This window comes from Heterocephalus glaber, unplaced genomic scaffold (genome assembly GCF_053883595.1).
Source record: "Heterocephalus glaber isolate CG9 unplaced genomic scaffold, H.glaber_assembly_v1.0 deba00001531, whole genome shotgun sequence".
In the NCBI taxonomy this organism is placed as follows: domain Eukaryota; kingdom Metazoa; phylum Chordata; class Mammalia; order Rodentia; family Bathyergidae; genus Heterocephalus; species Heterocephalus glaber.
The window spans coordinates 7,290,608-7,316,787 of record NW_028258329.1 but is presented as its reverse complement, the minus strand read 5'-3'; the positions used below and the strand labels follow the sequence as shown (position 1 = coordinate 7,316,787).

At 45.1% G+C, this 26,180-nt stretch overlaps 1 protein-coding gene across 6 annotated transcripts in view; it reads right to left on the bottom strand.

Annotated features, from left to right (window-relative positions):
- The window catches only part of Ttc23 (tetratricopeptide repeat domain 23), an 86,118-nt gene that overhangs the window by 1,248 nt on the left and 58,690 nt on the right, over positions 1-26,180 (bottom strand). For 4 of the 6 annotated variants that reach the window (XM_021264760.2, XM_021264761.2, XM_087188298.1 and 1 more), the window contains 4 exons: positions 19,632-19,763; positions 16,876-17,003; positions 15,069-15,218; positions 102-184 (listed from right to left, as the gene is read on the bottom strand). In XM_021264760.2, coding sequence (XP_021120419.2) covers positions 102-184; positions 15,069-15,218; positions 16,876-17,003; positions 19,632-19,763 — 493 coding nt within the window. The remainder of the gene's footprint in view (positions 1-101; positions 185-15,068; positions 15,219-16,875; positions 17,004-19,631; positions 19,764-26,180) is intronic. The other 2 variants (XM_021264763.2, XM_087188299.1) reach the window with 1 other exon arrangement.

Here is a 26,180-nt window from a genome sequence, read left to right as displayed (position 1 = left end):
TAAAAGTGTCCACAGAACCTGATAGAAACAGCTTCCTCTGAGGTCCTGAATGGGGAACGAATGTGATCCTCAGAGAAGGAGCAAGGTGACACCAAACTCACCTGGACAGGATGTCCACCGACTGCTGGGTGGCCACGGTCTTCTTGTTCTGTGGTCCATACAAGAGCGACTGAATCTGAAGACACTGGAAACACCAAGGAGTCATGGTGAGGGAATGGGAAAGTTGCTGAGAGCACTTTGCAGGAAAATAAAGTCTTCCTTGAATGAGATAAACAATACTTCATTCTTAGACCCACGCTCTGATGGAATTAGGGCCTTCTGGGGTTTCTCTGAGGCACAATCTGACATTTGATTTGGCTGTTCTGAGGGAGCCAGCAAACAAATGTACAGTTTACCACTATTTCATAAAATTCTCTATACAAAAATATTTAAAAGTAGTAGCTTCTATAAATAAAGACAAGAACATTGGTACTGAGCAGAGGATGGGTCTCTGCCTTCTATTTTTAAATTGCTACAGCCCAGAAAATTAAAAACAAAAAAGGTTTTTGTGTGTGAATAAATGCTTTATTTTATATGGGCTTTCTATGCTCACTGTTACACAATGATTTCTTAGTTACCAGGTATTAAATATTCAGCTTATTGATTTCTAGGACTGACTTTGGCTTAATTGCTTCTTTTTACTTAAGTCTTAGCATTTGATTGTTTATACCAGGGCTAGGGCAAACTCAAAGAAAGAATAAAAATTAAAGGTGTGCCATAAATGTTCAAAATAGTTTTGAAGAAGAATGAAGGGTAGGCACTTGCTGTATTCTAGATGCCAAGGTCTCTTGTAAAACTACAGTAGTTAAGATGGTGTGATTTTCATCACAGACTGACAGATCACTGGAACATGGGCAGTCAGCAGCACAGAAAGCTGTACTTGGTAGACATAGGACTAGCCTTAATGATTGGTGAAAAAGAGGTGGACTAGTCAATAAATGGTACCGGGACCACTGGTTTTACAGATGAAACAGAACCCTACCACATGCCAAACACAAAAATTAATCCCAGAAGTACTTAATGAGTTAATTGTAAAATGCAAAATTGGGGAGCTTTGAGGTGGAAATATTAGGGACTATCCTTATGATCTCTAGGCAGGAAAGTATTTCTTAGATAAGATAAGGATAACCCAAAAGTAAAAGACTGATAAAATGTAACTACAGTATATGAAAATGCCACACATCTTTGCACCAAAATTCACCATAAGCGAAGTACAAAGACCATCCAGACTGAGTGAAGATATCTGTAATACACACAGCTGAGAAAAGCATTCAGAATACAAAAAGAACTCTTAAAAGGTAATGAGAAACAACAATAACAACCTTACAATAGAAAAATGGCCAGAAGATACAGATTATTCAGAGTTAAAAACTGGCCAGTAAACATGTTTAATCTCGCTGATAACCAGAAATGCAAATGAAAACTTCAACAAGTGTCCCTTCACCCATCAGACTGCAAAAATTACACCTGATATCAAGTTTTGTCAAAGACAGGAAGCAATAAGAACTGTTTTATATATTATAGTGGTGCTAAAATTGATATGACCCCTCTATAGAACAATTTAATATTTAGTAATGGATAAGGATAGTGATAGTTATATGTGCTCTATCATATGTACAATATGCCTAATAGCAAATGTTTGATAATTATGTGCCTATTCACACAATCAAGCTCATGATTATTGAAGGACCCTAGTTAGCAAGACAGACTCCATATTGCTGCTTGACCCACCTGTCTGCCCTTTAGATGAACTCAGAAGGAGGAAGCTTAGAAACCTCCTCCCCTTAGAGAGTCTCTTAGAAGCAACAATTAATCAACTATTGTTTTACAAATGTTCTAACAGCAGGACGTTCCACTTCTGTACCTTTTGCTTGCTTTACTAGTTCTATCCCATAGGGGGGCCTAGAAACTGCTGGCCTCAAAGGTGTATAAAATATGTTAATCCCCCCCCCCAAGTGGAGGCTCGAGTCCAATGCTTGATGCTTGGCTCAGGTCCTGGCTGGTAATAATCTCCTGTGTGGATTTAATATCGGTCTCTGGTTGGTTCTCTCTCACTGGGTGTAACATTCATAACATCAAGAGGAAAAAGCAAATTTCAAGTAAATGCATATAATATGAAGTTTTAAAATATTCGGAACAAAACCATAGTAAAAAATTTTTTAAAAACATGGGAATAACATCAAATTCTAGATAGTTATCTGGGGGTGGGTAGGTATACAGGAGACGTCAACTGTATGGGTCGTGTTTTTTCTTATGTTAATAGTGAGTTCAAAGGTGTTAGTTCTACATACTTTTCTGCATAACTGAAATGTTTCTTAATGTATTTTTTTTGTATTAAATTCTTTTATTGATACATTGTAGGTCTTAATGTATTTTTAAAATATTGAATTAAGTTTTCTGTATGGGTAACAGCTTGAGTTTGAGCAAAAGTGTGACAGTTTGGGGACATAGTACTAAAGACTATTCATTCTGATCTGCTAAACAATTTTAGGTCTTCAAGAAAAATTAAAATGCAAGCAACCAAAATGCTCTGTCTTTATGAGCTGTGGAAAATTTCAAAACTGTCTGAATGCTTGTTTAAATGTGAGGAACTGAGAATGTGGTTCTGGAATCTGAGAGGGTGGTTGTCTGTTGAAGGAAGGAAATGTCAGACAAGAATATGATGAATTTTTTTAAATAACAGAAGATATTCACTATCTTAATTGAATTGTATTTATTTATTTATTTATTTATTTATTTATTTATTTGGTACCAGGGATTGAACTTGGGTCCTTGGGCTTGCAGAGCAGGCGGCAGAACCACTGAGCTAAATCTCCTGCCCTTAATTGAATTATATAGCACCAGGAAGTAGTAACTTCTTTCTATTCTTTTGTTCAGTACACAATTCAAATTCTGCAAAGACAAGGATCCCGGCCCCTCTGTCCAACAAGCCTCTGACTTTCTAAATCTGTACTGGGGCTCTAGCAAGAGCTGCATATTCCATGGGTCTCAGCCAGTATCATTTTCCACAGATAGGCTCTTGTGACCTTGGACCTTCAGGAATCTGGAGGAAGCTCAGTTGCACTGAGGGGAGCGGTGGGACATACTCGCTGAAACTCTTCTGGCACTCAGCTCAGGATGCAGCCTTTGGAAGCCTGAGTCATCTCCCCGGGGTGAGGCAGAGCTTCCTCCACACAGCCTAGCAGCAGAAAGGTGCCAGAAGGGGACAGTGAGCCTGGAGGCCAGCCCACCTCCCTGCCCACTGCCAGTCAGGGAGAAGCCAGGCTCTCAGTGCTCACCCCAGACTGTCTCCTCCCAGACCAGAAACGCCGTCCCTCCACGTAAGACATCAGGTCTAATTTTAAACCCACTGCCCCAACTTCCCTGTTTACATATTGATGAGCGCCTCCGATGTGGTTCATTATGAGAGGAGCTGAAGTCAACATACCATGGTGTTAATTCATTCACTATGGCTTTAGAATTTTACTGACAATCTTGATTACTCGGGACAATCTGAGGTCTCAGTTCACTATGCCTTAACAGATGGCCTCTACGATCTACAACATGGACAGAATTTCCATCCTACCTCCTCCGTGTTTTGTAGCATCTTCTTCCTGGGCCCTCATTCTCTAGAGAAGAGATGCCATTTAATGAGTAGTCTCCAATTCCTGGGAAGAATGAGGAGGTAACTGGTAGGACTCATACAAACTCTTGGTTCTGCTAACCACCCTGCTCTTTCTAGGTTTTGTGTGGTGATCATTTTCACCGGTAACATTATGTTGGTAGAGAATGAAGTCAGGAGAAGGGATCAGCATTGGGTAAAGTGGCCCTATTCGATAATCAAGGCCTAGAGATGTAAGTGCCATACCCCACCTCTGGACCCTACAAGACTCATCTGTTCTTGGTAGTAACACATCCCCTACCCGACTCCCATCCCAAGTCGGCTTATTCAGGTTTGCCTGAAATCCCAGCTGAAGTGAGAGGAGAGGCAAGGGCTGTCACCTGGTGGAGAGGGACAGATCTCCAGCCCCTGACTGAGCCATTTACGATGACAGCACCCACAGAGGCCAGGACAGGCACCAGGGCAAAAGAACTGGGTCCATCCATTAACTGAACTACTCGTCCACAGACGCCTTTGTATCTGTAACTAATTTTCTTTCAAAAGTATTTTTAAAAATGTCAGTTAAGTGAAAAATCAATGTAGGTATCCGAAAAGGAAACAAACTCATTAACAGAGAAAATTGACATTTTTCTTTATACTTTTCAAAATTTCCTTCAATTTTTTTTTTGTTTTATTTTTTTGAAACAGTGTCCTACTCTGTTGTCCAGGCTGTCCTAGGCCTCACTATGTAGCCCAGGATGGTCTTGAACTTGCAGTCCTCCTACTTCAGCCTTCCAAGGACTGTGGGTGTTCACTGCCACAGCTGGCTCATCTCATCCTCCAATTGTAATGAAATGTGTTTTTTTAACAACCTTTTTTTTTTTCTTTGGTATCAGGGATCGAACTTGGGTCCTTGTGCTTGCGAGGCAGGCCATGGAACCACTGAGCTAAATCCCCAGCCCAAAATGTGTTTTTAAATAACCTTTTAAACTACATGTCCTAGTGTGTGTTATAATGGTATGTAAAATGTTGTTTTTATTGACATCAGTTTAGTAAAACCTGTTATATTTTCCAAAAGCTCTGAAAATAGCTTTATGAAACTAAAATGAACCTTTTCCAGAGATACTCTTGGAGGGGTACTAAAGAAAAGACCGGAATGCTGAAGATCCACAGTTTCTCCCCTCAGTTTGTCCACTGTGACATCAACAAGGGTGGGTTCACCAGCCAGACGCCCCAGGGAAATACTAATAGCACAAGCCATGCCTACGGCACCACTTCCAACAGTGGCAGTGTCACTTGGGGAGACTTTATCTTCTACAATTAGATTCTCAACAGGCTCCTTGCCCCTTGACAGCTGACATTTTGAGAGCTGCCTTTAAGGAAGTTTAAAAAGTGACAAAAAATACACAAATGACAATTGAGGGGCAAAGCCCAGTGAGGTAACGCTCAGTGGGCTGTCATGCACCCAGATAACCTTTTTTAAAATAGAAAGTTAGCCCATTACAAACTTCACCTAGAAACTGTTTTAATAGCTGTATATTTATTTAAGGAACATAAACTGAATTTTCAGTGTTCTGCTCCTCTTAGCTAAATTTGTGTAAGCATTTTTGTGTGAGGTAGGCATTTTGATTCTTTTGCTGAAAGCAGAATAAAAGTCAATAAATGTTAGTTGAATCTGCTGGGAGCTAAGCGTTGTCAACATCTGGCTGAGCTAAGAACCCCCAAACCTCGACCTTAGAACCTTCTCCACCAGAAATAAAGATGTCCTGTACTCTTGGCTGTTTTCGGAGGCCAGCGCCCTTCTCTTTGAAGGCAGCTGCCAAATGGTGTTTCTTGCTTTTCCTTGTGGTGAATAAACTGAAATCTGAGAACCCAGATGAATCTCAGGGACCTGCTACATCAGTGTTACTCTCTTTGATTTAATATGCAGGGTCCGGGACAATCTGTCACTTGTGTTTCTGTTACTCCTTAAATACCACAGGGGGCGCTTTTCTCTTCCTTGCAGGAAGACAGCAGGCAATGCTGCTTTAACACTGGCCTTGAGTGACCTGGTCCCTCTAGCTCACCTTTTTGTTCCTGGGCCCAGCACATTCTGGGCATAGAGGTAGATGTGATGGCTGCTAAATGAATAAGTGCTTAAATACGTAAGCAAGCATAAATCCCAAGTTTATGTTCTTTTATGGTGCTTTAAGACGGGATACAGGGCTCCAGTGATTGGTCAGTTACTAAATGCTGTGGTAAGGAAGCTCCATTGTGAGCGCAGTGTGGAAAATCTTCAGGACCACACTCCAGGTAAGGCCCACAGGAGAACGAATGCTGTTTACTATTTGCTGCTTTCCCTCAGTAGTCATCTGCAAAGCTAGGGTAGTTAAGAGAGAAGCTGGCTAGAGGATCACAAGTTCAAGCCCAGTGTGGGCAACTTAGTGACTTAGGGAGACTTTGTCTCCAAATTTTAAAAAGTGGGTAGGGTGGGTAGATGGTGATACAGCTCAGTGCAAAGGCCCTGGGTTCAATTCCCAGTGCTGAAAAAGAAAATAATAATAAACATTAGACCCAAAATTTAAAAACTATTTTTGTCAAGACTTTTGGTTTTAAAAGCCAAGTTTCCAAGTACTCAGGAGCCCTGGAAGCTGGGTCCTATTTCTGTGCTTCTAAGTTAACACACTTCCTAGTGTAGACAGAGGGTGGCCTGGGGCAGCTACTGGGTGGAGGTTAGCTGACCAAATGCACTGTAGCTTAAACACACACGCATGTCAAATGATCAAACTGACAGGAAAGTACGTTTGTTTTGGAGGGGGTCTCTGAAAAGGTGCAGCCTCTCTCAGGGGCTGTCTCCACAGCAGCCCCCTGCACAGATGAACTGGTGGTATCTCCTTCCCCGGGTCTGCCAGCCTACAGTGGGAATCACGCCATCATGCCCACTGGGGAGTTTCAGATAATGAAAGTGCTGCTGAGACACATCCTATTTATTAACAGAGGCAGGACTGCCAGGGCTCCAGCTGAAGAGTCCTTTAAATTTCAAGGCTACATGACTACTCCATGATAAGAAATGGAGAAAGGCCTATTTTTTCCCTGGTAAGGGTCTGCATCAAGTGTATCGTGCTATTATTTGCATTTTCTTTATGTGAAATGAGAAAAAAAGCCATAGAAAGGTAAATTTTAAAAACCACTCTACCACCACCTGCCTCACAAGCGCAAGGTCCGAGTTCCATCCCTGCTACCAAAAACAAACAAACAAACAAAACCACTCTAATGCTGAGCATCTGAAATTGCTCTCCACGTGTATCATCTGATTCCAGATCTGATTATCATCAGATCCACAGAGGAGGGATTACCCACAAACTCACGAATTGTGCATCTGTTTTCCTGTCAATCCCCAAGGCATTATGAAAAGACTCCAGAAACCATCATACACTGAAGTGTGAAATGATTTCAATACTTAAGGAAATATAAATATATTTCCACTTACTAATCATTCTAAGGCAGACAGAAATGATTAACTCCAGGAGTGGAAAAGATCAACCAAAATCCAATCCAGCACACAGTGCTCCTTCATGGAGACAGCGTCAGGGGTGGACTGGTTCCCTTCAGCCTTGTCCTCAGGGACAGCTTCTTCCTCCACACCCAGGGGGCTTCCTTTCTGCTGCTGACACCAGCAGTTTGCCAACCCTGTGCCCGCCTCAGTGACATGTGCTTAGCTCTCAGGCCTCCAGTGAGATGGGGAGACCAGTATTGTCTAAATGGATGTGTCTTCACAACTTGTGATAGGAACTATGAAGAACAGCGGCATGGGGCTGTGAGAGAATCAAAGGAGGTGTGGTGGGTGGTAGAGTATGAGGTGACATGAGAAGTGAGAACCTCAGGACGGCAAGGCAGCCGCATGGAGACCACCAGGGAAGGAGGACAGAGCTGGTGGGGAGACCCAGGGAGAAGGAAGCCCAAGTGTTTGAGGGAATGCCCCTGCAGCCTCTTTCTCTGTCTGCCCGCCTGTCTGTAAGCACACAGAGCCCGGAACTCTTCCTTAGAGGGCCACTAATCCCAAGACCTAAGGGTTTATGCACGAGTGGGTGGACAGGGAGTCCCCCATGGGAGAAACACGAGTAAGTGGGAAGAGGGAGCCTCGGCTGAGCAGGGCAATGGGAAATGAAGAGGGGTGGGAGGGGGCCCAGACACCACCTGCACAGTGGCTCCTAGTGGGTCCCCTGGCAGAGCTGTCCCTCGGTATCTCCTGAGTGCCAGCCAGCCCCTGGGCGTGGACGCCATCCTTGCCACATCCTCTCTCCTCACCTCCAGGTTGACAAGTGCCATGGAGTCTATGTCCTTACTGCCATCCCTGGACTCCCCCACGACTTTGCTCCATCCCCTGGCCACTGTCTTGGAGCAAGCTGCCATCGTCTTTCTCCAGCACAACTGCAACACAGATGTTTAGAGACAAGCACAACAGCAGGACTCGCTACAGAGATGGAGCCTGCCGTGCACAGAAGCAGGGCTTGATTCGGAGGTGGAGAGCTGGCCTGCCGTGTACAGGTCAGACTGGCCTGTTGGTCAGCCAGGCAGAGCAGGGCGTGCGGACCCTTCTAAAGCTGAGCCTCTCCTTGGTGCATTTCTCTGATGACATGGAGCTCGGTGATCTCCCATCCTTCTAGAATCTGTGCCACCTGCACCTGCCATTTCTGACCACTGCTTTTTCAGCTTGTTTAAGGTTCTACTCGGTGTATGCTGCAGGGGTTTGCCTTTCCCTCCACGCCTGTCCATCACCCATAAACTCACTGTCCTCCTACATTCAGTGAGGTTCTGCCAAGTTACCAGACAGCCTTAGGCCTGGATGTTTATCTGACCCATGGTTCTGCACCCCTCCGGGGCGTAATGCCAACTGAAGAACTTCTAAGGCACTGCACACTTGCCCAGCTGCAGTACGAGTTCTGATATTTGAGCAGCAAAGGTGGCTGGTCTGTGTCCACTGCCCATCTGTGTTTCCTAAAGTACAGCAGAAGCAGAGGGGCTGTGCCTGGGCTGCTGGGGACCTGACCTCAGGAGAGCTCCCCCTTCCTGCAGCTGATGATGGCAGGGGACCTGGGATTCTCACTGGTGCTAAGCCAACAACAGGCAAGGAAGGTTCCAAACATGCCCCAACAGAGCCTAAGAATGAATGGTCCCTTTACATGTCAGCTGTCATCTTCCGATCAGCTGATTTACAAACACCTTCAGCCAATGGGTGCTTTGAGTCTTTAAGCAAACTCTCAACCCAAGAACTGGACTTTGTATGAAATTAACACCACTGTGACCTTTGCCTATCAGAAAAAACAAAGTGGACTACTGCAGCCCAGCACCAAGTCAGTGGAGAAAAGTGAGGATTGAGGAGAAACAATGGAAGGTCTACATATGAAAATGAGGTGGCTGACATGGTGACTCCTTGGGGACTCTCAATTTGTTGCTGGATTTCCTGTTGTACTGAGGGCAACAAGGGAAACACCAAAAATGCTACTGGTAACGTAAAACAAAAGTGGGCTACTGAAGGGATTCCAGGACACAACTGCACATAACATGTGACTGTCTTTAAGGAGGAGGCTCCGAGTGTGTGGCCAGTTGCAGGAATGAGTGGACACAAGAAAGACAAGATGGCTTGCTCTGGGCCATGACCCAGGACCATGGAAGACCTTGGTGGCATTGACTTTCTCGCCCACAATGTATGAATAAAAACCATGTTCCAGCTCCTCTCTTTCAAAGATTGATTATAGTGGGCTTTGAGGTTTTGGAGAAAGGGGTCACATAAAATTGTTACTGTTTTTTGGAAATGTTTAATGCTTACAGCTGTGACATACTGAGCCAATGGGCTGAACCCTGCTGATGACAGTTTCTAATTTAGAGACCAGATTAAAGCTGGATCCAAACCGGACCTCACAGTGCACTGGGGCCCGGTATGCCCTGGGATGATATTGACCAGGGAAAACGATCATCAGAAATTCTTGTTGGAGCCTTTCACCTAAATGAAAACGTTAGCCAAGTCACCCATCCTAGAATCAAACCAGCTTTCTGTATTGCAAAAGGATGTGAACTTTTGCTGCGGAAATTTCCATTTGGAGCCAGCAGAGTTCTGGAGTTCTCCCTGCAGGCAGATGCCTTTAAAAGGCAGATCGATAATATGGTTTCCTTTTCAGTAATTGAATCCTGCTGTCTGCTTTGCTTCTCTGGTCTTCCTGTTTTTCTTGCCAACAGGCCCACTTCTGGACCATTCAGCACAGGAGGGTACATCTGGAAAAGCCACTACCCAGTGGATTCCTGCTACTGAGTTGAAAACTCAGGGGATGCAGCTGTTGTGATAAAAACAAGAGAAACCCTTGGCCAGTCGCTTTAGAAAGCTGCTGGCTTCACAGAGCCCAGTGCTAAATATGGGATTTGAGAAACTCTTGTCAGCAGCAGATACAAAGGGCATGTTTAAAGTCCCTGTCTATGCCCTGGTGTTGATGGAGCGGCCAGCCCTGCCCTCAAATGGGTACTGTGGTAGAGCAGAAACGAAGACTGCCCATACCACAGCATGAGCAACCTTCATGCACACAAATTCAGTCTTTTCCCTCTGATTCTGGCCAAGGGCCACGTAGCTTTAAGATGTCACGATACACTGTTTTCAGGCCTGATGGGTAATAAGGCCAAACCCAAGGGGGAAAAGGTCACTGACTTCTGTTGTGGGTTTTAAGGGTGATGTAACCTGAGAATTTCTTGAAGCTCAGCTGATTTTCGATCCTGTGGATGGAAGTGCAGGCCAGAGCAGCTATTCTCAGCTTCTTTAGGAAGCTGACAAACTCAGGCCACTGCCCCTGAGACTAATTCAGAAGGTGACCTTGCTCAGAAGCTTTAAGAACACTTGGGGAACCACTGGCACCAAGGAAAGAGCTGAGCTGTACTTAAGGGTGACCTGCCCAGAGACAAGTGACTTCCGGAAGCTTCAGGTCCCTCTGTGTAGGACAGGGCCTCAAAGGTTTGATCTGCAGGGCTGCTGGGAAGATGGAGGATAACGGATAAGCCACCCCTGGCAGTAGCAAGCCAGCCTTGAGCCTGTGTTGGAGGGCAAGGTACCAGTCCAGCCCCCCAAGAGCTAGCATGGAAAGTGTGAAGCTCTTTTCGGCCCTGCTCAGGTTTCTGTGCACGTCTGTGTCAACCTAAGCAAGCCCCACACCTTGGCCCCTGCAAGACAGTCAGCTGCAACTGCTCTTAAACATACTTTGGTCTCTTGTCCTGGAAATTCCTTCTTCCATCCCATTTCCCAATCCTGGAATTCCTGATTCTCCCAATTTAAAATCTTCCGTCTTATAAACCCCAGTATGGATTTGTAGCTTGGAACTCTGCATGCAATATAGCTGGGAGCTTTCAATCTGTAACTCCTCCCACTTGCTGGTCTGGGATACTCTCAAAGGAAGAGGCTACTTCATTCTTACTGTATTCACTGTTTGTGCTCCAAAATAAAGAAGGGCTCCAGTGACCCTGCCCTGGAGTTCTCCCCATGAAAGCACCCTGTTCTCTCTCACAGCCTTCACTCACTTGGGTTCAAGGATTGATCCAGGGATGGGCAATGGATTCCAATTGGCCCTAGCAGTCCTGAGTCTTTCAGGCTGAAAGCACAGGGTTGGCATAATGGCAGCCATGGTCTCCAGTCTGAGGGAGGACATTTCTGTGATGGAGGAGGAGGTGTAGAGTGGCAGAGTGGAGTCTCGGACAGAGAAAGCCCACCTGGCATTAGAGTCTGCCCCTGTAGTTCCTCCAGAGGCTCAACTGCACCCCTGTCTGCTGAGTATCTGGCTGTTCCACCCTTCTTTGCAAGCCACAAGCATACAGATGCCCCTTCAAGCCTGAGCTGGTTTCAGTTGTGTGCTGTCAGTGGCAACCCAAAGGCTCCTACTGCACTGATCTCGGCATTCTTCCCACAATTCCGCTAGCTTGGAAACTCATGAGATGAAACAGGTAAGAGCATAGAGTACAATGCGGACTGCCTGGTGCTAAAGGTCCACTCCAACAACTCTCAATGATGTGATCAAGGCCAAGACACTTACCTCTTAGCCTCAGTTTCCCCCTTTGTGAAGCATGGAACACAGAGGTACCCAACCCCTAATGGTTTCTGTAGGGTTTAAATAAGTTCACATTTGCAAGTCTCTTGACACAATGCCAGTTACTCCCAAAGCATTTTCTATTACCATATGGATGTGGGAATGGGGAGACTGAAAAACCACCACCCTCAACTTCCTGCCTCCCCCTTCCCTCACCATAATGTGTTTGGTGTCTGGGTAATGACTAAATTGTTGGAAATCACCGGTTTAAAAGATGTCTTCTTAGGTGGACTGGGGACTCACAAAGACAAGGGCCATGTTTGTCTTGCTCCCTGGTTTTACCCCCAGGTCTGGCTAGCTTGGAGACTGGTCCATAAAAGGTGCCCAATAACTATTTCTGGACAAATTGATAATGTGTCATCTTGTTAGAAATTGGTTGTTAAACACGAATGTTACCAAAACTGGCATCTTTTGGCAGCAGAATTAGAAAAGAAAAGGCTTGAGGCCGGGCACAGTAACGCATGCCTGTAATCCCACCAGTGAGGAAGTCTGAGGCAAGAGGATCAGAAGTTCATGTTCATGTTCGTGTTCTTGGCGGCTTACCAAGACACCGTGTTAAAATAAAATAAAAAGAAAAAAGGCCTGGGGGTGTAACTCAGCGGTAGAGTACCCCTGGGCTTGATCCCTAGTATGTCCAAGGAAAAAAGGCTTAATTTCTAGGATAACCCATTCAGAGCTAAAGTTAATTCTTTTGATGTAGCCAGTTATGTTACTCAGAAATTACTAGAGTTTCCTCATTTTAAAATTAGTCAACAGAATGAAAACATAACATGCCAAAACTTGATACATTGAAAGCAGTAAGAGGAAAATTCATAGCCATAAACAGATAAATAAAATGAAAGCAAATTAAAAAGACGGAAAAAACGTCATCAAAGCAAAAACAAAGTAAAGCGCAAAGATAGAATTATAAAGATAAACTCATAAGTTGATGAAATAGAGAACTGCAAGACAATAGGTTTATGGAATTAAAGTTCTGGGTTTTAGAAAAATTAACAGAATAGACAAGCCACTAACTAACTCAGTCAAGGAAAGAGGGGAAAAACCCAAATATAAACTGGGGAGATAGCTATTAAAAAGTGAAAATTTAAAAAATTCATGAGACTAGTTTGCAATTAGTTACGTAAATAAATCTGAAAGTGTAAATGAAATGGATAATTACCTAGAAAAGGATCGTTTACCAAAATGATTTCATTAGAGATAGAAAGCGTTAACAGATCACTCTTAGAATAAAGAGAAAACTTGAAAGGAATTTCCTACAACAAAAGCACCAGGCCTACCAGATTTCACAGGCGGTATAAACTTTCAAACACCAGGTGGTTTCAATGCTACATAAATTCCTCTGGTGCGTGAGAAATAAAGGTAAACTTCCAAATTATTTTTCTGAAGCAAATACAACACCGGTACCTAAACAAGCGTCACATACAAATACTAGTAAACAAAATCAGCATCTGCTGTGCTTTCAATGTCTCCCCTAAAAAGCTTGCGCTGGAAACTTAATACTCAGTGCAACCATGCTGAAGACTCGGGTCTAAGGAGAGGCAGAGGCTCTGCCTTCATGAATGGGGTGATGGGCTCATCATGTGTAAGAAGGTTCGGCACAGAAGGCTAAGTGCAGGCCCCCTTCCTTCTCCCTCTTGCGCCCTTCTGTCTTCTGCCATGGACTCACACACCAAAGGCCCTCACCACATGCCAGCTCCCTGACCTTGGACTTCCCAGCCTCCACAATCGTGAGAAATACTTTTCTTTATACTTCACTCAGTTTCTGGTGTTCTATTATAGCAGCACAAGATAGACTTAGACATCATCATGTTAGGAAAATAATTCAATAAGACTAAGGGGGATTTATTCTAGCAATGCAAGGTTGATTCAATATTATAATAAAATATATTGTATTAAGAATCATCTGATAGTCTCCAATGATGCTGAAAAAACCTTTGCTAAAATCCAACATTTATTTCTAATTTTAAAAACTCAGGAAACTAGAAATTGATGGATACTTCCTTACCATGAAAAAATATAAGCTTTAGTTCCAAAGCCAGCATCTATTAAAAGACGACGCGGACAGCCTATCCACTAAGATCAGAAACAAACTCATTCAGATGCTCATTGTCCCTGCTACTATTCACTATTGCACTAGAGGATGAGCCAATGCAATTAGACAGGAATAATTGATTAGTGACACAGAATTGGAAAATATAAAGTAAAACTATTTCTATTTATAAATGATATAGTAGTATACCTGGAAAATCAGAATCAATGCTCAAACTCAAGCAATAAATGAATTAGGCAGGCTAGCAGGATATGAAATTAACATAGAGAAATCAATCGTCTCTATACACAAAAATAAATCAAAAGGTGTAACAGTGAGTAAATACTCATTTACAGTAGTAATAATGAAAATGCTTAGATATAAACTTAATAAGAAATGTGCAAAATGTATAGGAGGAGCACTTTTTTGGGGGGGTACCGGGGATCGAACTTGGGTCCTTGTGCTTGCAAGGCAGGCAGCAGAACCACTGGGCTAAATCTCCAGCCCCATGGGGAGCACTTTTAAAAGGCCTGAAACATATACAAGTAGACATGAATGAATGGAAAGATAGTCCTTGTTCTTGGGTAGAATAACTCAACATTAGAAAGATGCCTAAAATGTATTTATAAATAATTTAATAAAAATACCAGCAAATTCTTCATAGAATTAGATAGTTTGATATAAAGACCATGTAGGAAAGTAAGTATGAAAGTATCTGGAAACCTTGATATTTTAGGGAAAAAAAAGGACCATGAGGGAGGAGTGTCTAGTTCTCCCTCACATTAAATCATTCTACCAAATCTCTGTCACTAAAAATGTGAAATACTTGCAAATGAATAGACAGAGTTTAATAGAATAGAGCAGAAATCCAGAAATATACTCAAGCACATACAAAAATTTAAATCACTGATGCATAGATGGGATCTTAATGAAATGGTGGCAGACAACTGAGAGATCTATTTGGAAAAAAAGATAACATTAGATCCATACCTCATACAAGCTACAAAAATAAGCTCCAAATTTGGAAAAGAAAAAAAAAAGAATTCCTCTATTTATTTGGTAAACAGAAAGAGCACAATAAAAATAAAGGCTTTATAATTATTCCATATAAACATTAAAAATTTTTGCATGGTCAAAAATAATTGGTCATTTTTTTAAAAAGTACATATCCAAGAAGAAATATTTTACCCGAAAGCTGTTAGCTTAGATCTATTGCAAATGTGATGACATCTTACCTAAAAAAGCCACTTACAAAGTTTCATACAGAAGGAACATGGTGGAGGGACAGACTCATCTGGGTTAGTATTGGCTCTCACTTTACCTTCTTCAGATTCTTGTGGGCCCCGCTGTGGTTCCCCTGCGCCAGGTCTGCCCCACCCACGAGCTTGTAAGTTTCGGCTACCTCAAGACTGAAATAGCCAAATGCTTCCACTTTGGCTTCCAGGGACTCCTTCAGGATCAAGGTTGCTCTCTATGATCATAAAGAGACAAAAAGCTACCTGATTAAGAAGTCCAGCAGGAGTGATGGAGCACACCTGTAATCCCAGCACGTGGGAAGCTGAGCCAGGAAGATCACTGTGAGTTCCAACCCAGTCTGGGCTACATAGTGAATTCAAGGCCAGCCTGAACACATAGTGAGACTCTCCTCAAAAAACTGAAAAAAAACTTTTAAAGGCTGATCAAAGACCTGTGCCTCTTAAGGAAATTAGGTAACTGCTATACATTTTCACTTTTTGGAGAAGTGTCAGCTTTGGGCCCATGTGTAGGATGCTATCACACCTGGATTGATTGGCTTCAGCCTGGAAGGAGTGGGGAAGGCCTTTCCAGGAGGAAGTGAGAGTAGACTGTGGCCAGAAGTGGGAATTAGTAAAGGCCAGGAACATGGATCCAGTAGAGGAGGCAAAATGAGATGAGAATCTGGATGGGGAAGGTGTTTAGGGCCATAGAAGGACTCTGATTTATCTTAGAGGCATTGAGGGGCCACTGGGATATTTTACAAATGAATGTTCACTAATCAGATTTGCTTTCTGAAAAGGTCACCATGGCTTCCTTATTCTGAATAAATTAGAAAAGGGCAAACATGGAACAGGCAGCTGGGAGACAGGAGCTTGCTAGAGCAGTCCAGGCAAAAGATGGCAGCTGGTGGGAGGGGAGATAGAAAATGATGGATGGAATCAAGGTATACTTTGCTTGGACTTCGCTTGGAAATGACCGAGGAACTGAAAGGGGTGAGGCATGAGGGTGCAAATATCTCCCCATTCTTCTGACCTGCACTCCCCACAGGACTTCTAGCGATGGGGTTGGGGATGGAAAGCAGAAGCCCTTGGAAGGACCCTCTCTCCTTGGTTGTGTGATCCAGAAAAATAATGAAACTCCATTTGTTATGGTGAGGGCAGCCCTACTTTGGCCTGAGAAATATGGGTGCGTCCACATCAAAAGCCCATGTTTCTTAATTGAGAGCGGACTGGGAGAGATGAAGGATGAGGAAAGAGCTGCAGGGGCGGAGGTCTATAGACCACAAGAGGGAAATACAGTTTGACTTCCAAGATTTGCCATAAAGGGCTGAAAGAAAAAAACCAATTGAGCTATTCAGTGGCTTTCTGGAAGCTGTGAGGCTTTGCAGAGAATAAGTTCCCATGGGTTTAATTACCAATGAATACAAACTCTGGGTCTTGTTCCTTTTTTATAAGCCATGCAAAGCCTGTATGGATCACTGGCAAGAGGGTGAGCTGAAATTTCTGCACTGTGTAGTTTCATTAGATATGAAAATTCATTCATTACGCACAATGAGGGGAGACGAATTAGATGCACTGTCACATTCTATTCCAGACAGAGCTGCAAGGTGTGGTAAGCAGGGTTTTGCTCACTGGGTTCTCAAGATTTCTAGCTCTTTAGGAGCTTTTATAGGTGGACACATCATCTACATTCTCATAAATAGTTTTCCAGTTTCTAGGACCAAGCCCAAGGGGAGCCCCTCAGCCTTATTTATCAGAATCCCTCCAGAGGCTAGGACGGGCACTGCACATAGTAGGTGCTTAGCAGATGCTCACGGAGTGAAGGAATGGCCCTTTGAATATCAACTATTGCCCAAGTGAATAACTACACAATTGTATTCTGAATTCACTTACCTCTTTTTGTCCAGTGATTTGTAGAAAATGGCAGAATTCATCCTGTATTGCAAGAAATTTGGTGTTTCCTGCCCCTTCAGCATTCTTAAAATGAGCCATACTCTCTTGAAAATACTTCTCAGCCACATCTGAAGAAAAGCATCATAGCAACAATTGAAAACTGCACACAGATTTGAAATGGGAATGGAGTAACTATGCATTTAGTGGCAGCGAATTATTTGAAAATAATAAGTATTTGAACAAGGGAAACCAGTCAAGGAGACTGTTAATCTGCCTCTTTTTATCACTAAAGATTTAGGTCTCAGAAGAATATAATCAATTTGTTTTCCTTAATTTTTATACATTTAGCTTCCTGGTGATACGGAAAGCAAAGCTAAAGTAAAAGGAGAAACTATCCCCCAGACCTGATCATATTGTTAAGTTTTTATGAGGATCGATCATTTATTCATCTACTATCTCTGGTCACTCCTCACTGACATTAGGACTCCACAGGCCACTTACTTTAGTGAACTCTGACTGTAATCTTGTTACATATGTCTATAACATGAAGAATCTGGTTGACGTGCTGCTGAGGAAAGAAGCCCAATCTAAACCTGTAAACATACTGGCTATGATATGATGAAAATCTTTTTAAATACACAGCAGTCATGAAAGTAAGAAAAGGAAAAGCGTAGGTATGAAGAGGGAATGGAAAGCCAGAGCAGTGCATGTTAGTCAGCTTTCTGTTGGTGTAACAAATACTTGAGATGAATCGATTTTTAAACAGGAAATATTTATTTTGGTTCATAGTTTTGCAGGATTCGGGCCATCATCGATGGGTCCTGTTGCCTTTGGGCCTATGGTGAAGCAGCACTTGATGAGGGGAGTGTGTGAGAGAGCAAAGCTGCTCACCTCATGGCAAACAGGAAGTGAGAGAGAGAGATGGGCAGCGCTAGGGTCCCACTAGCCCTTTCAAGGGGATGGCCCAGGCCAGCTTCACCCACCAGTCCCCCATCGTAAAGCTTCTACTACCTCCCAGTGCACCACGGCTGCAACTCAAGCCTTTAACACACGGGCCTTTGGGGGACACTTAGCCAAGCTAGAGCAGAGGAGCAGAGGAAGCTGAATGCTCCATGAACATATTAGAAAAACGGTAATTTCTCTAAGTATAAGAGTTTTCAAAGCTTGAGCAGGACAGATGAAGCCTGAGGCCAGCTTTGTTAGGAAACTGAATGGAGCTCCATGCAAAAAGCCAGAATGGCCAACAGAATTCTGCCACAACACCAGTGACTCACCCTTGTACAGTTCCGTCCCCTTTGGTTATGGGTGGAATTTGTGAGTATGGCAAGAAGAGCTCTGGCAGGTGCTGAGGTTGTTGCAGAACACTGTTAACTTTGAAAGAGTCAACAGACCCTTGGGCCTAACTCAATCACGTGGACCCTTTAACAGCAGACTCTTCAGGGCCGGGGATTTAGCTCAGTGGCACTGTGCCTGCCTAGCAAGTGCAAGGTCCAGAGTTCAATCCCTAGTACTGGAAAAAAAAAAAGCAGAATCTTCTCCAGGTGGTGGCAGAAAAGGAAATCCAGGAGACTGGAAGCCTTAGGAGATGTGAAAAGGAGGTCCTGCACTATGGAGATGCAGCAGGCTATGATGGTATAAGGACCTGGAGAGCCAACATGAGCTGAGAGGGCTTCAGTCCTTCGCAGAACTGAAATCTTTGAATTACAGGAATGAGCTTAGCAAGGATCCCAAGTTCCACATGACAATGGAGCTGGCCAACAACTTGGTTTTAGCCAGCGCAAAGAAGCCAGCCTTACTGTGCCAGGTTTCTGACCTACAGAACTGTATGTTTAAACAACTGCACATTTTTATGCAGCAAAAGAAAACTAATACAGGTAGTGTTATGATCTGAATGCCATGTGCCCCTCTGATTCAGATCTTAAAATCCTAACCTTCAAGGTAGTAGTATTAGGAGGTGAGTCTTTCAGAGGGGATTAAATTCTAAGGGTGGAGCCATCATGAATAGGATTAGAACTCATAGGAAAAGGATCCCAGTGAGCTCCTTTTCCCCCTCTGTCCCATGAAAGGACAGCTGTCTACGGCCCAGTAAGCAGCCTGGCACCAGCTACCAGGTCTGCCAGCACCCTGATCCTAGGCACCCCAGCCTCCTGATCACCTAATCTATGACATTTGAAAATAGCAGCTTGAACAGACCAAAATAGCCAAGAGTCCCAAAAATAGGGAGATCAATTGCACGAGACTGAGGTAAGGCCTCAAGGGTGCCCACCAAGATGCCGTGGATAGAGGAAGAATACTCATAAAGGACTGGAACACTAAAATTATGAAAACTGTCCTTAAAATTAGAAGTTAACAGGGCCAGGGATTTAGCTCAGTGGTTTAGCCTCCTCCTGCGCAAGCGCGAGGACCCGAGTTCGAGTCCCGCTACGAAAAAAAAAAGTTAACATTTATTGAGCACCAACTATGTGTCAGTTTTCCTAACTGTGGCTATGGACTCCTTTCCATTCTGGGCTGAAAAATAGGTGCTCTGGCAGCACACAGAGACTCTGAGGGGACAGAAAGAGAATGAAACCAGACAGAATGGTCAAAAGACAAAGAAGTCTGGGAACATTTGCAGAAAAACAGCCCTGGACACCTCAAGATTCTTGGGACCATGCCTGAAATTCACCAGAGTCCTGAGTATTGAGAAACAACCCCAGGACATTCCATAGGATCTGCTGTAGATAGGAGAGAAGTGAACATGTGGGAAATCTGTTTACCAAATCTACTTAACGGAAACGAAACTTCCGTCTGTGTTCTCCTGTAAGGTTCAGTCCCGTGTGCACCTAGACAGAAGCAGGTATCCCAATGCTGCAAGGAATTTTCTCCTAGGGAGGGCTCCACCCCAGCGTCTGTAGCGAGACAGAAGTCAATTGAACTGGATTCCCTCGCTCGCATCCCTCAGACCAGCAGGTGGGTTTCTGCACAATCCTTCAAGTACTACTCCAATTCTGCCAAGTGGAAAATGCTTTCTCTTTTACTCGTAGCTGACTCATAGGCGAAAGCATTATAGATTTTTTTTGGGGGGGTACAGGGGATCAAACTCAGGACCTTGCACTTGCAAGGCAGGCGCAGTGCCACTGAGCTAAATCCCCAGCCTGAAAGCATTACAGATTTAAATGCTTGAACTAAGTATTACCTTTGGCCACTTTGATAAACTGGTGACAGTGAATGTTGAGGATGTGGTGTTTATTTGCTGACTCTAAAAGCATTACAAAGAGGAGTAAGTATTCCATGTCTAAAGTGACTACAGACATTCAGGAGTGGATACTCTTGATATGGCCGATTGAGAATTAACTAAAGAATGCAACCCAGCCTTTCTTTAAGAGTAAAGAACTTTCCACATCCCAGCCTCATGGCCGTGGAGATGAACTCTTACTGTGAAGGCAGCAGATAAAAAGGGCGTGGGGAGGAGCTGGGACTAAACACTCACCGAAGCTCAGACCCGGGAGCTGGCAGAAGTGGTGTTACCATGTGCAGGGGGTATGGGTGGAACCCAAAAAACCTGGAGGCTTTTCCCTCCCCTCCCTCTCCTGGGTCAGAAGCCAGTTTCCCCCCATAGGGGACACAGCTTCATGGAACAATTTTCTACCCTTTTTCTTTTGCAATGTTCTCCCGCCTCCCAGTGTTTCTTCCCCACTCCCATTGTCTTGGGCTGACTGACTGTCCCCCAAAGCAGGCCTGGACCTGAGCAAGGCATGCTCCTTTCCCTCAGTGCAGCTGAGCTCACCGGCCGAGGCACTGCAAGAAAGGAAGCTGCTGGGTTTAATTCAAACGAATGTGCAAATGGCTCCCAACCTCCGACTCAGAGAGACTGAGTCATAGTTTCCAGAGGTTGCTCGATAGTGCATATGAATCTCTGGACGAGGGAGTGGGAGTGAGGGAGGAAGGAAGGAATGTATCACTAAAGGAAGGCAGTGTAGCTCATGGAGGCGCTGTGGTGGGCAGCTGGAGATCAGCTCTGCTTGGCAATCTGCCCTCTAGGGGCTCCTCTAGGGCCTGCTCCTCAGGTCCTGCTTCCTTTCCTCCTTTCTCTGGTCCCCAGCTTCTCCAGAGTTCCATGCCTTTTCCATTTCTGTTCCTGGAAGTCCTCTAGTCAAAGGGGGTCAATGAGGCCAGGGAACACAATTTCCCTGACATGCAGGTGACCACACATTAGGCACCTGTAGACTCATGTGAGGACCCTCGTACATTAGGACAGCCTGGAGCATCAGAACAAAGGTAGGTCACAGTCTCTACCCACTGTTATCTTTATATGGGATACAGAAAACCCCCATCTGTTGTGAGACCTAGACTTATCACTCCTTCCCCTCCAGCTCCCCAAATTAATTTTATAAACTACACTCCAATGACCAGTATTTGAGGGGAGAGCCCACGGGGTCCCAGTTTCACAGCAAAGAAGTCATCTCTTGATAAGCAGACTTTGTTGTCCTGGGGGTGGGCATCCCAGGTCCATCTGGGTCAAGTGACAACAGGATTTCTAGAGAGACAGGAAGTCACAGCCATTAGGGTGAAAAGCCACCTTCTGACATGTCTCTGTGCCCTGAAGCTGGGTGTGGGTTCACAAAAGCCAGCAAGTGTCAGTGCTCTTGCACATGGCCATTCCTAACTCTAAAAGCAATTCTAGAATCCTCTGTAACCTCAGGCTGGTGGCCTGGCCAAAGATGAGGTCATTTTCTAAAACACAGGAGCATGACCCTGCCCTGTGCAGAGGTATTCCAAGGCCACGAATCTCTTCCCATTTTCACGCTAACAGAATGCGTAGCTTGTCTATGAGATGGGGAGGCATGTGGCTCCACGGTGCTTTGGTCTGCAGATGCTCTGTCGGGGGACTCAAAGCCATGTCCCTCCCAGACAGACTGTGCTTAGAGATATTCAAGCACAAGCAAAAGAAAACAAGGCTTCCTTCAAAGAGCTAGAGGTATGCAAGATTGCTAGGTGGCTAGCTGGAGGTCAGGCTTTTAATTAAATTTCAGTAACCAGGGGCTCATTTTCCTGAGGCTGTCCTGAGGCAAGAGTTGGAACAGCAAGGACAGCATTCATTATGAAGGAGTCCTCCTGTACAGTGTGACAGTTACCTTTTGTAACAGTCTTAGAAAACAATCTTTATAACTGCAAAGGCTTTTAGAACTCCAGGGAATTTGAAAATGAAAAGTCTTGAGAATTGTAGCCTAGCAGTCACCCCGCAAACAGACTGAACCTGTTTAGACTCTGTGTGGAGGGCGTACTGCTTGAGGCCACCCGCTCACTCCTGGGGGGTCACGGGAAGCCGGGCAACAAGAAGCCAGCGCACGCGGACTCTCCCCACACAGCAGACCCTCTTCGGGAGGGGCCTGTGACTGGCCTGTGACATGTGACGTGCTTCTGGGGCTGTGTGACATGAAGTCAGTGACTGGGGGTGTGTGGAGTGCGTCAGGAACGGGAGGGGAGAGGGCAGCAGGTCGACGGAGGCTCACAGGGTACAAAGGCCCCGAGATATGAAGGTGACCACCAAGAAGCTGGCTGGGCCTGTCCCCTCTCCACCTCCACCGAGGGTCCCCATCAGGGCCACCCGGGGAAGGGTTGGTCAGGCTTCCAGCAGCCTCAGGTCTGTGCTTCCGGACACTTGTCTTGATGAAGTCTGCATTTTCCAAAAGCTACCTTTAAAGCTTTCTTGAGGTCCAGGTAGGGCATAACCAACAGGCTTTTCTGAGTCCTGAACACAAATTACAAACCAGCAACAGAGTGGAAGACAGAAGCCCTGTGAAAGTGGCCATGGCAAGCAGCCGTGCACTCTGCCCTCCCTCCCTCAAGGCCTTGCTCCAGACTCAGGTGAGAAGGCAGATGGCAAGCCAGGCTGCTCTGGGGAAGAACGGCCAACAGCACAGGCCTGATGTGAGGGGCAGGCCCGTTTCTCCACTTCGGGCCCAGCGCCGCCTACTTGTGCAGCCCTCACCTGCTTGTCCTCAGGGGCTCCTTGGCTCTCTGGGCCTCTGGGGACTGAATCCACACAACCCACAGTACAGTGACGGCTGTTTCTGGAGTGTAGTCAGCATGCTGTATTTGGGCCTTGCTTCCCTCTGACTTGCCGAGTGACCTCCAGACTCCAGTCTTCTAGATGTGAGGACTATAAGATGACTTCCAGAAGTTTCTGAGAGAGAATCTCCTGAGAGGAGCCTTCTGTTTCCTTCCACTGGCCTCAGCCCTCCATATTTTACCTTTCCTTTCCCACTTCCCACTTTGCTCCCTGTGCTGCCCAGAGCAGGCATGGCCGTGCCCAGCTTCTTGTGGAGCTCCAAAGCTTCCAGGCTCGGGCTGGCTGGGCATTTTGTAGTAAGAAATAGGACCTGGTTTGGGGCTGAGGAAGGTTCTCAGAGCACACAGGGCTCAAAGGGGTGGGAAGGCTGAGAAGGAAGGAAGATGGTGAGGACCGAATGAGAAGGGAGACAGGGTGTGTGGGCCAGTGGTGGCTTCCTGCACTTTCCCCAGCAGGACTGTGCTGCAGGACTGTACCACAGGCCTAGGGTGAAGTCCGCAGAGTGAGGCAGCAGGGACAACTTGGAAGGCCACGGGAAGGTGAGGACACTACTGCCCCCAGTGCTCGTCATCTGCCAGGAGCCCACAGGATCCCGCTCCTGTGAATGCCAGGCTCTGCCTGACTTCCAGTCCGCCTGGGCCTGTGAGTCCCACACAGCCCAGAGAAGTATCAGTTACCCAGAGAGCAGGACCTGGGGTAGGGATGAGAAGGAGCCCAAGACAGGTCAGAATGAGAAGGCAAGACATAGGTGGAAGCTGAGAAAAGGGAGGAATTGGTAAAGTAAATAAAATGGGGAGGGGGAAATTATAGCTTCCGATACTTAACTTTCTCATGTCTACTGTAGAAAATAAGGGGAGAGGATCAGTTGGGGCCATGATAGATGTCATAGAGAATTGTAGGTAGAGAATTTACTTTGGACAGGGGACCCTGTCCCCCACCCCAAGTATGTTCTGTCTGCTCTCATTGGACCCAGCAGAACTCCCCAGCCCATGGAGCCTGGCTGCAGATGGGGCCACTTCCAAACAAGGCCACCTGCGCTTAGCAGGCTCTGCCTCCCCAAGGCTTAGACTGCAATGTACTTGGCATCTGGCCATTTCATTTTAACACCCTTTAGGAGAAGAGTTATAAACACAAGGCCAAGGCCCTGAGCACTTAGCCCAGTTGGGAGATCTGTTAATACCAAGTTTGTCTATGGCTTCTCAGGGAAGAGGGCCAGGATCAGGTTAGTGACATTAAAGGAGCCTGAATTGGGAATCTTTATCCAGCCACGATCCGCCCTGACTTCTAGGGCAGTTTCCTCTGCATGAGGAATGCAAGGAAGGCAAAGAGATTGGCTTGAGCATGGAGCCTGAAACACTTGCTACTTGGCTGGCAATGCTGCCTTTGTTGGAGCGCAATGCCTTCAATGGGCATTGAAGCAAGCAAGCAAGCAAGCCAGGGCCAGTGAATCTGACATGGGGAATCCTTCTCTCACCCACTCTTTTTTTTTTTTTTTTTAACAAAACTCAAAAGCATTGTTCTTTGTGCAGACGGGTTTAAACACAGGAAAGCAGAGCTCAGAATCTCCCCTTGACCCTTAGGAGAACATGCAAATTGGGATCTGGTCTGGACATCTAACCTACAAGTGTCCAAAATCCAGGGCAGTCCTGTGTGAGTGAGAGCTATTGAGGATTTAGTCTCCCCTTAATTGTTAGACAAAGGTAAGTTCCAAATTCTCCTCTTTAATTTTCCCTGCTGGAGGTAGCAGAGGCCTGGAGCCTTGGATAAGCTTCATTCCTGAGGGGACAGCAGAGACGACAGGAAAGAGAGGTGAATGGGCCACCAGGGCTCTTGCTGCAGCCCCTGGCTGTGTGGAGTCTGTTTCCTTCCAGGGAAGCTGATTGGCCCTGTGTTATCCAGACCACACCTGCTCTGCCCATGCTACACTTAGGCACTTTCAGGTAAGAGCAGGGACAAAACCTGGATGCTGATACACTGGCCTGGCTAGCTCATTTTTTAGCCTCCACACATTTGCCACTAACCTGCTGAGCATGACACTGGGTCCAGTGGACCCATCCCTTACTTTTCTACTGTAAATTTGTACTTGAGTGTAATAGTAGCCAGCTGTGCATTTCAGCACCTTTCCCTGAGGGATACAGGAAGCAACTGACCAATTACCCACTTGCTATGACAAATGGCAATGTGTGCATGCATGCAAAAGTGGCAAAATTGGATTTTTACCCGTGTTATGCCCTGACCAACTGGTTTTGCATATGTCTACTCAAGCATCACAGAGGGTCCAATAGACCCACACCACTCCAGGATCCGTTAAAAAAAATTTTCTTTTGATTTTTCTGGTAGGAGTAGCCTAAATCAGTGCAATGGCATATGAAAAACCAGATTTGCAAGTTTTGGAGGAGGTCAAAAGTGAATCATCATGTATGGATGATGAAAGTGATCCATTATGGTAAAAAACATGTTTTCATAACAGAAGAGTGGTGTAGGTGGATGATGATGGTGATGATGATGATGATGATGATGATGACGATGCCAACAATGACTTTGCATTGGCCACGTGAGCCAAATTCTTGTTGCAGTGAAATGGAGCAAAGATCGACTGATACAGACGCAGGGAATGCAGACCTCCTTGATTCAGGTGACAAAGAAAACACCAGTGTGAGCTTGACGAGTTGAAATGGTGCAAAATGGTCTTGCAACGAAATGGAACAATCCAATGTTAGAACTAGGTCCAAAAATATAGTGAGGGTCTTGGCCGGGGTGAAATGTATGTAGGACAGAATGCAGGCACTGATATTCATTGTTGGAAATTGTAACAGATGAAATATTACAAGATCCTGTGAAATACACAAAGGCTGCAATGCAGGTAAAATGTTCTGTTTGCACCAATAGGCATATTAAAAATGTATTTATTATGACACCTCATTACATATTTGATATTTTACGTTATTGATATTGTATTTCCCTGCTAAGGGCATATTGCACAAGATAGTGGGAAGCTCCTGAAAAAACAGGAGGAGAGGAGAAGTGACAAGAATGGCCAGGTACACAGGAAAGGAAAGCTAATTACATGTGCTGCCAGTGTAAGCGAGACGTGTATGGAACGTGCTGCTGTCATGTGTGCAGACTGCATTAGGTGCGATAACTGAAGTAAAGATTTTTTGGAAAGTGCTGTTGGGATTTCCACTGTAGTTCATATAGGAATTTGTGTTGTTCTCGTTTGGACTTTGTGCACCAAAAAACAGTTGATGTTGAA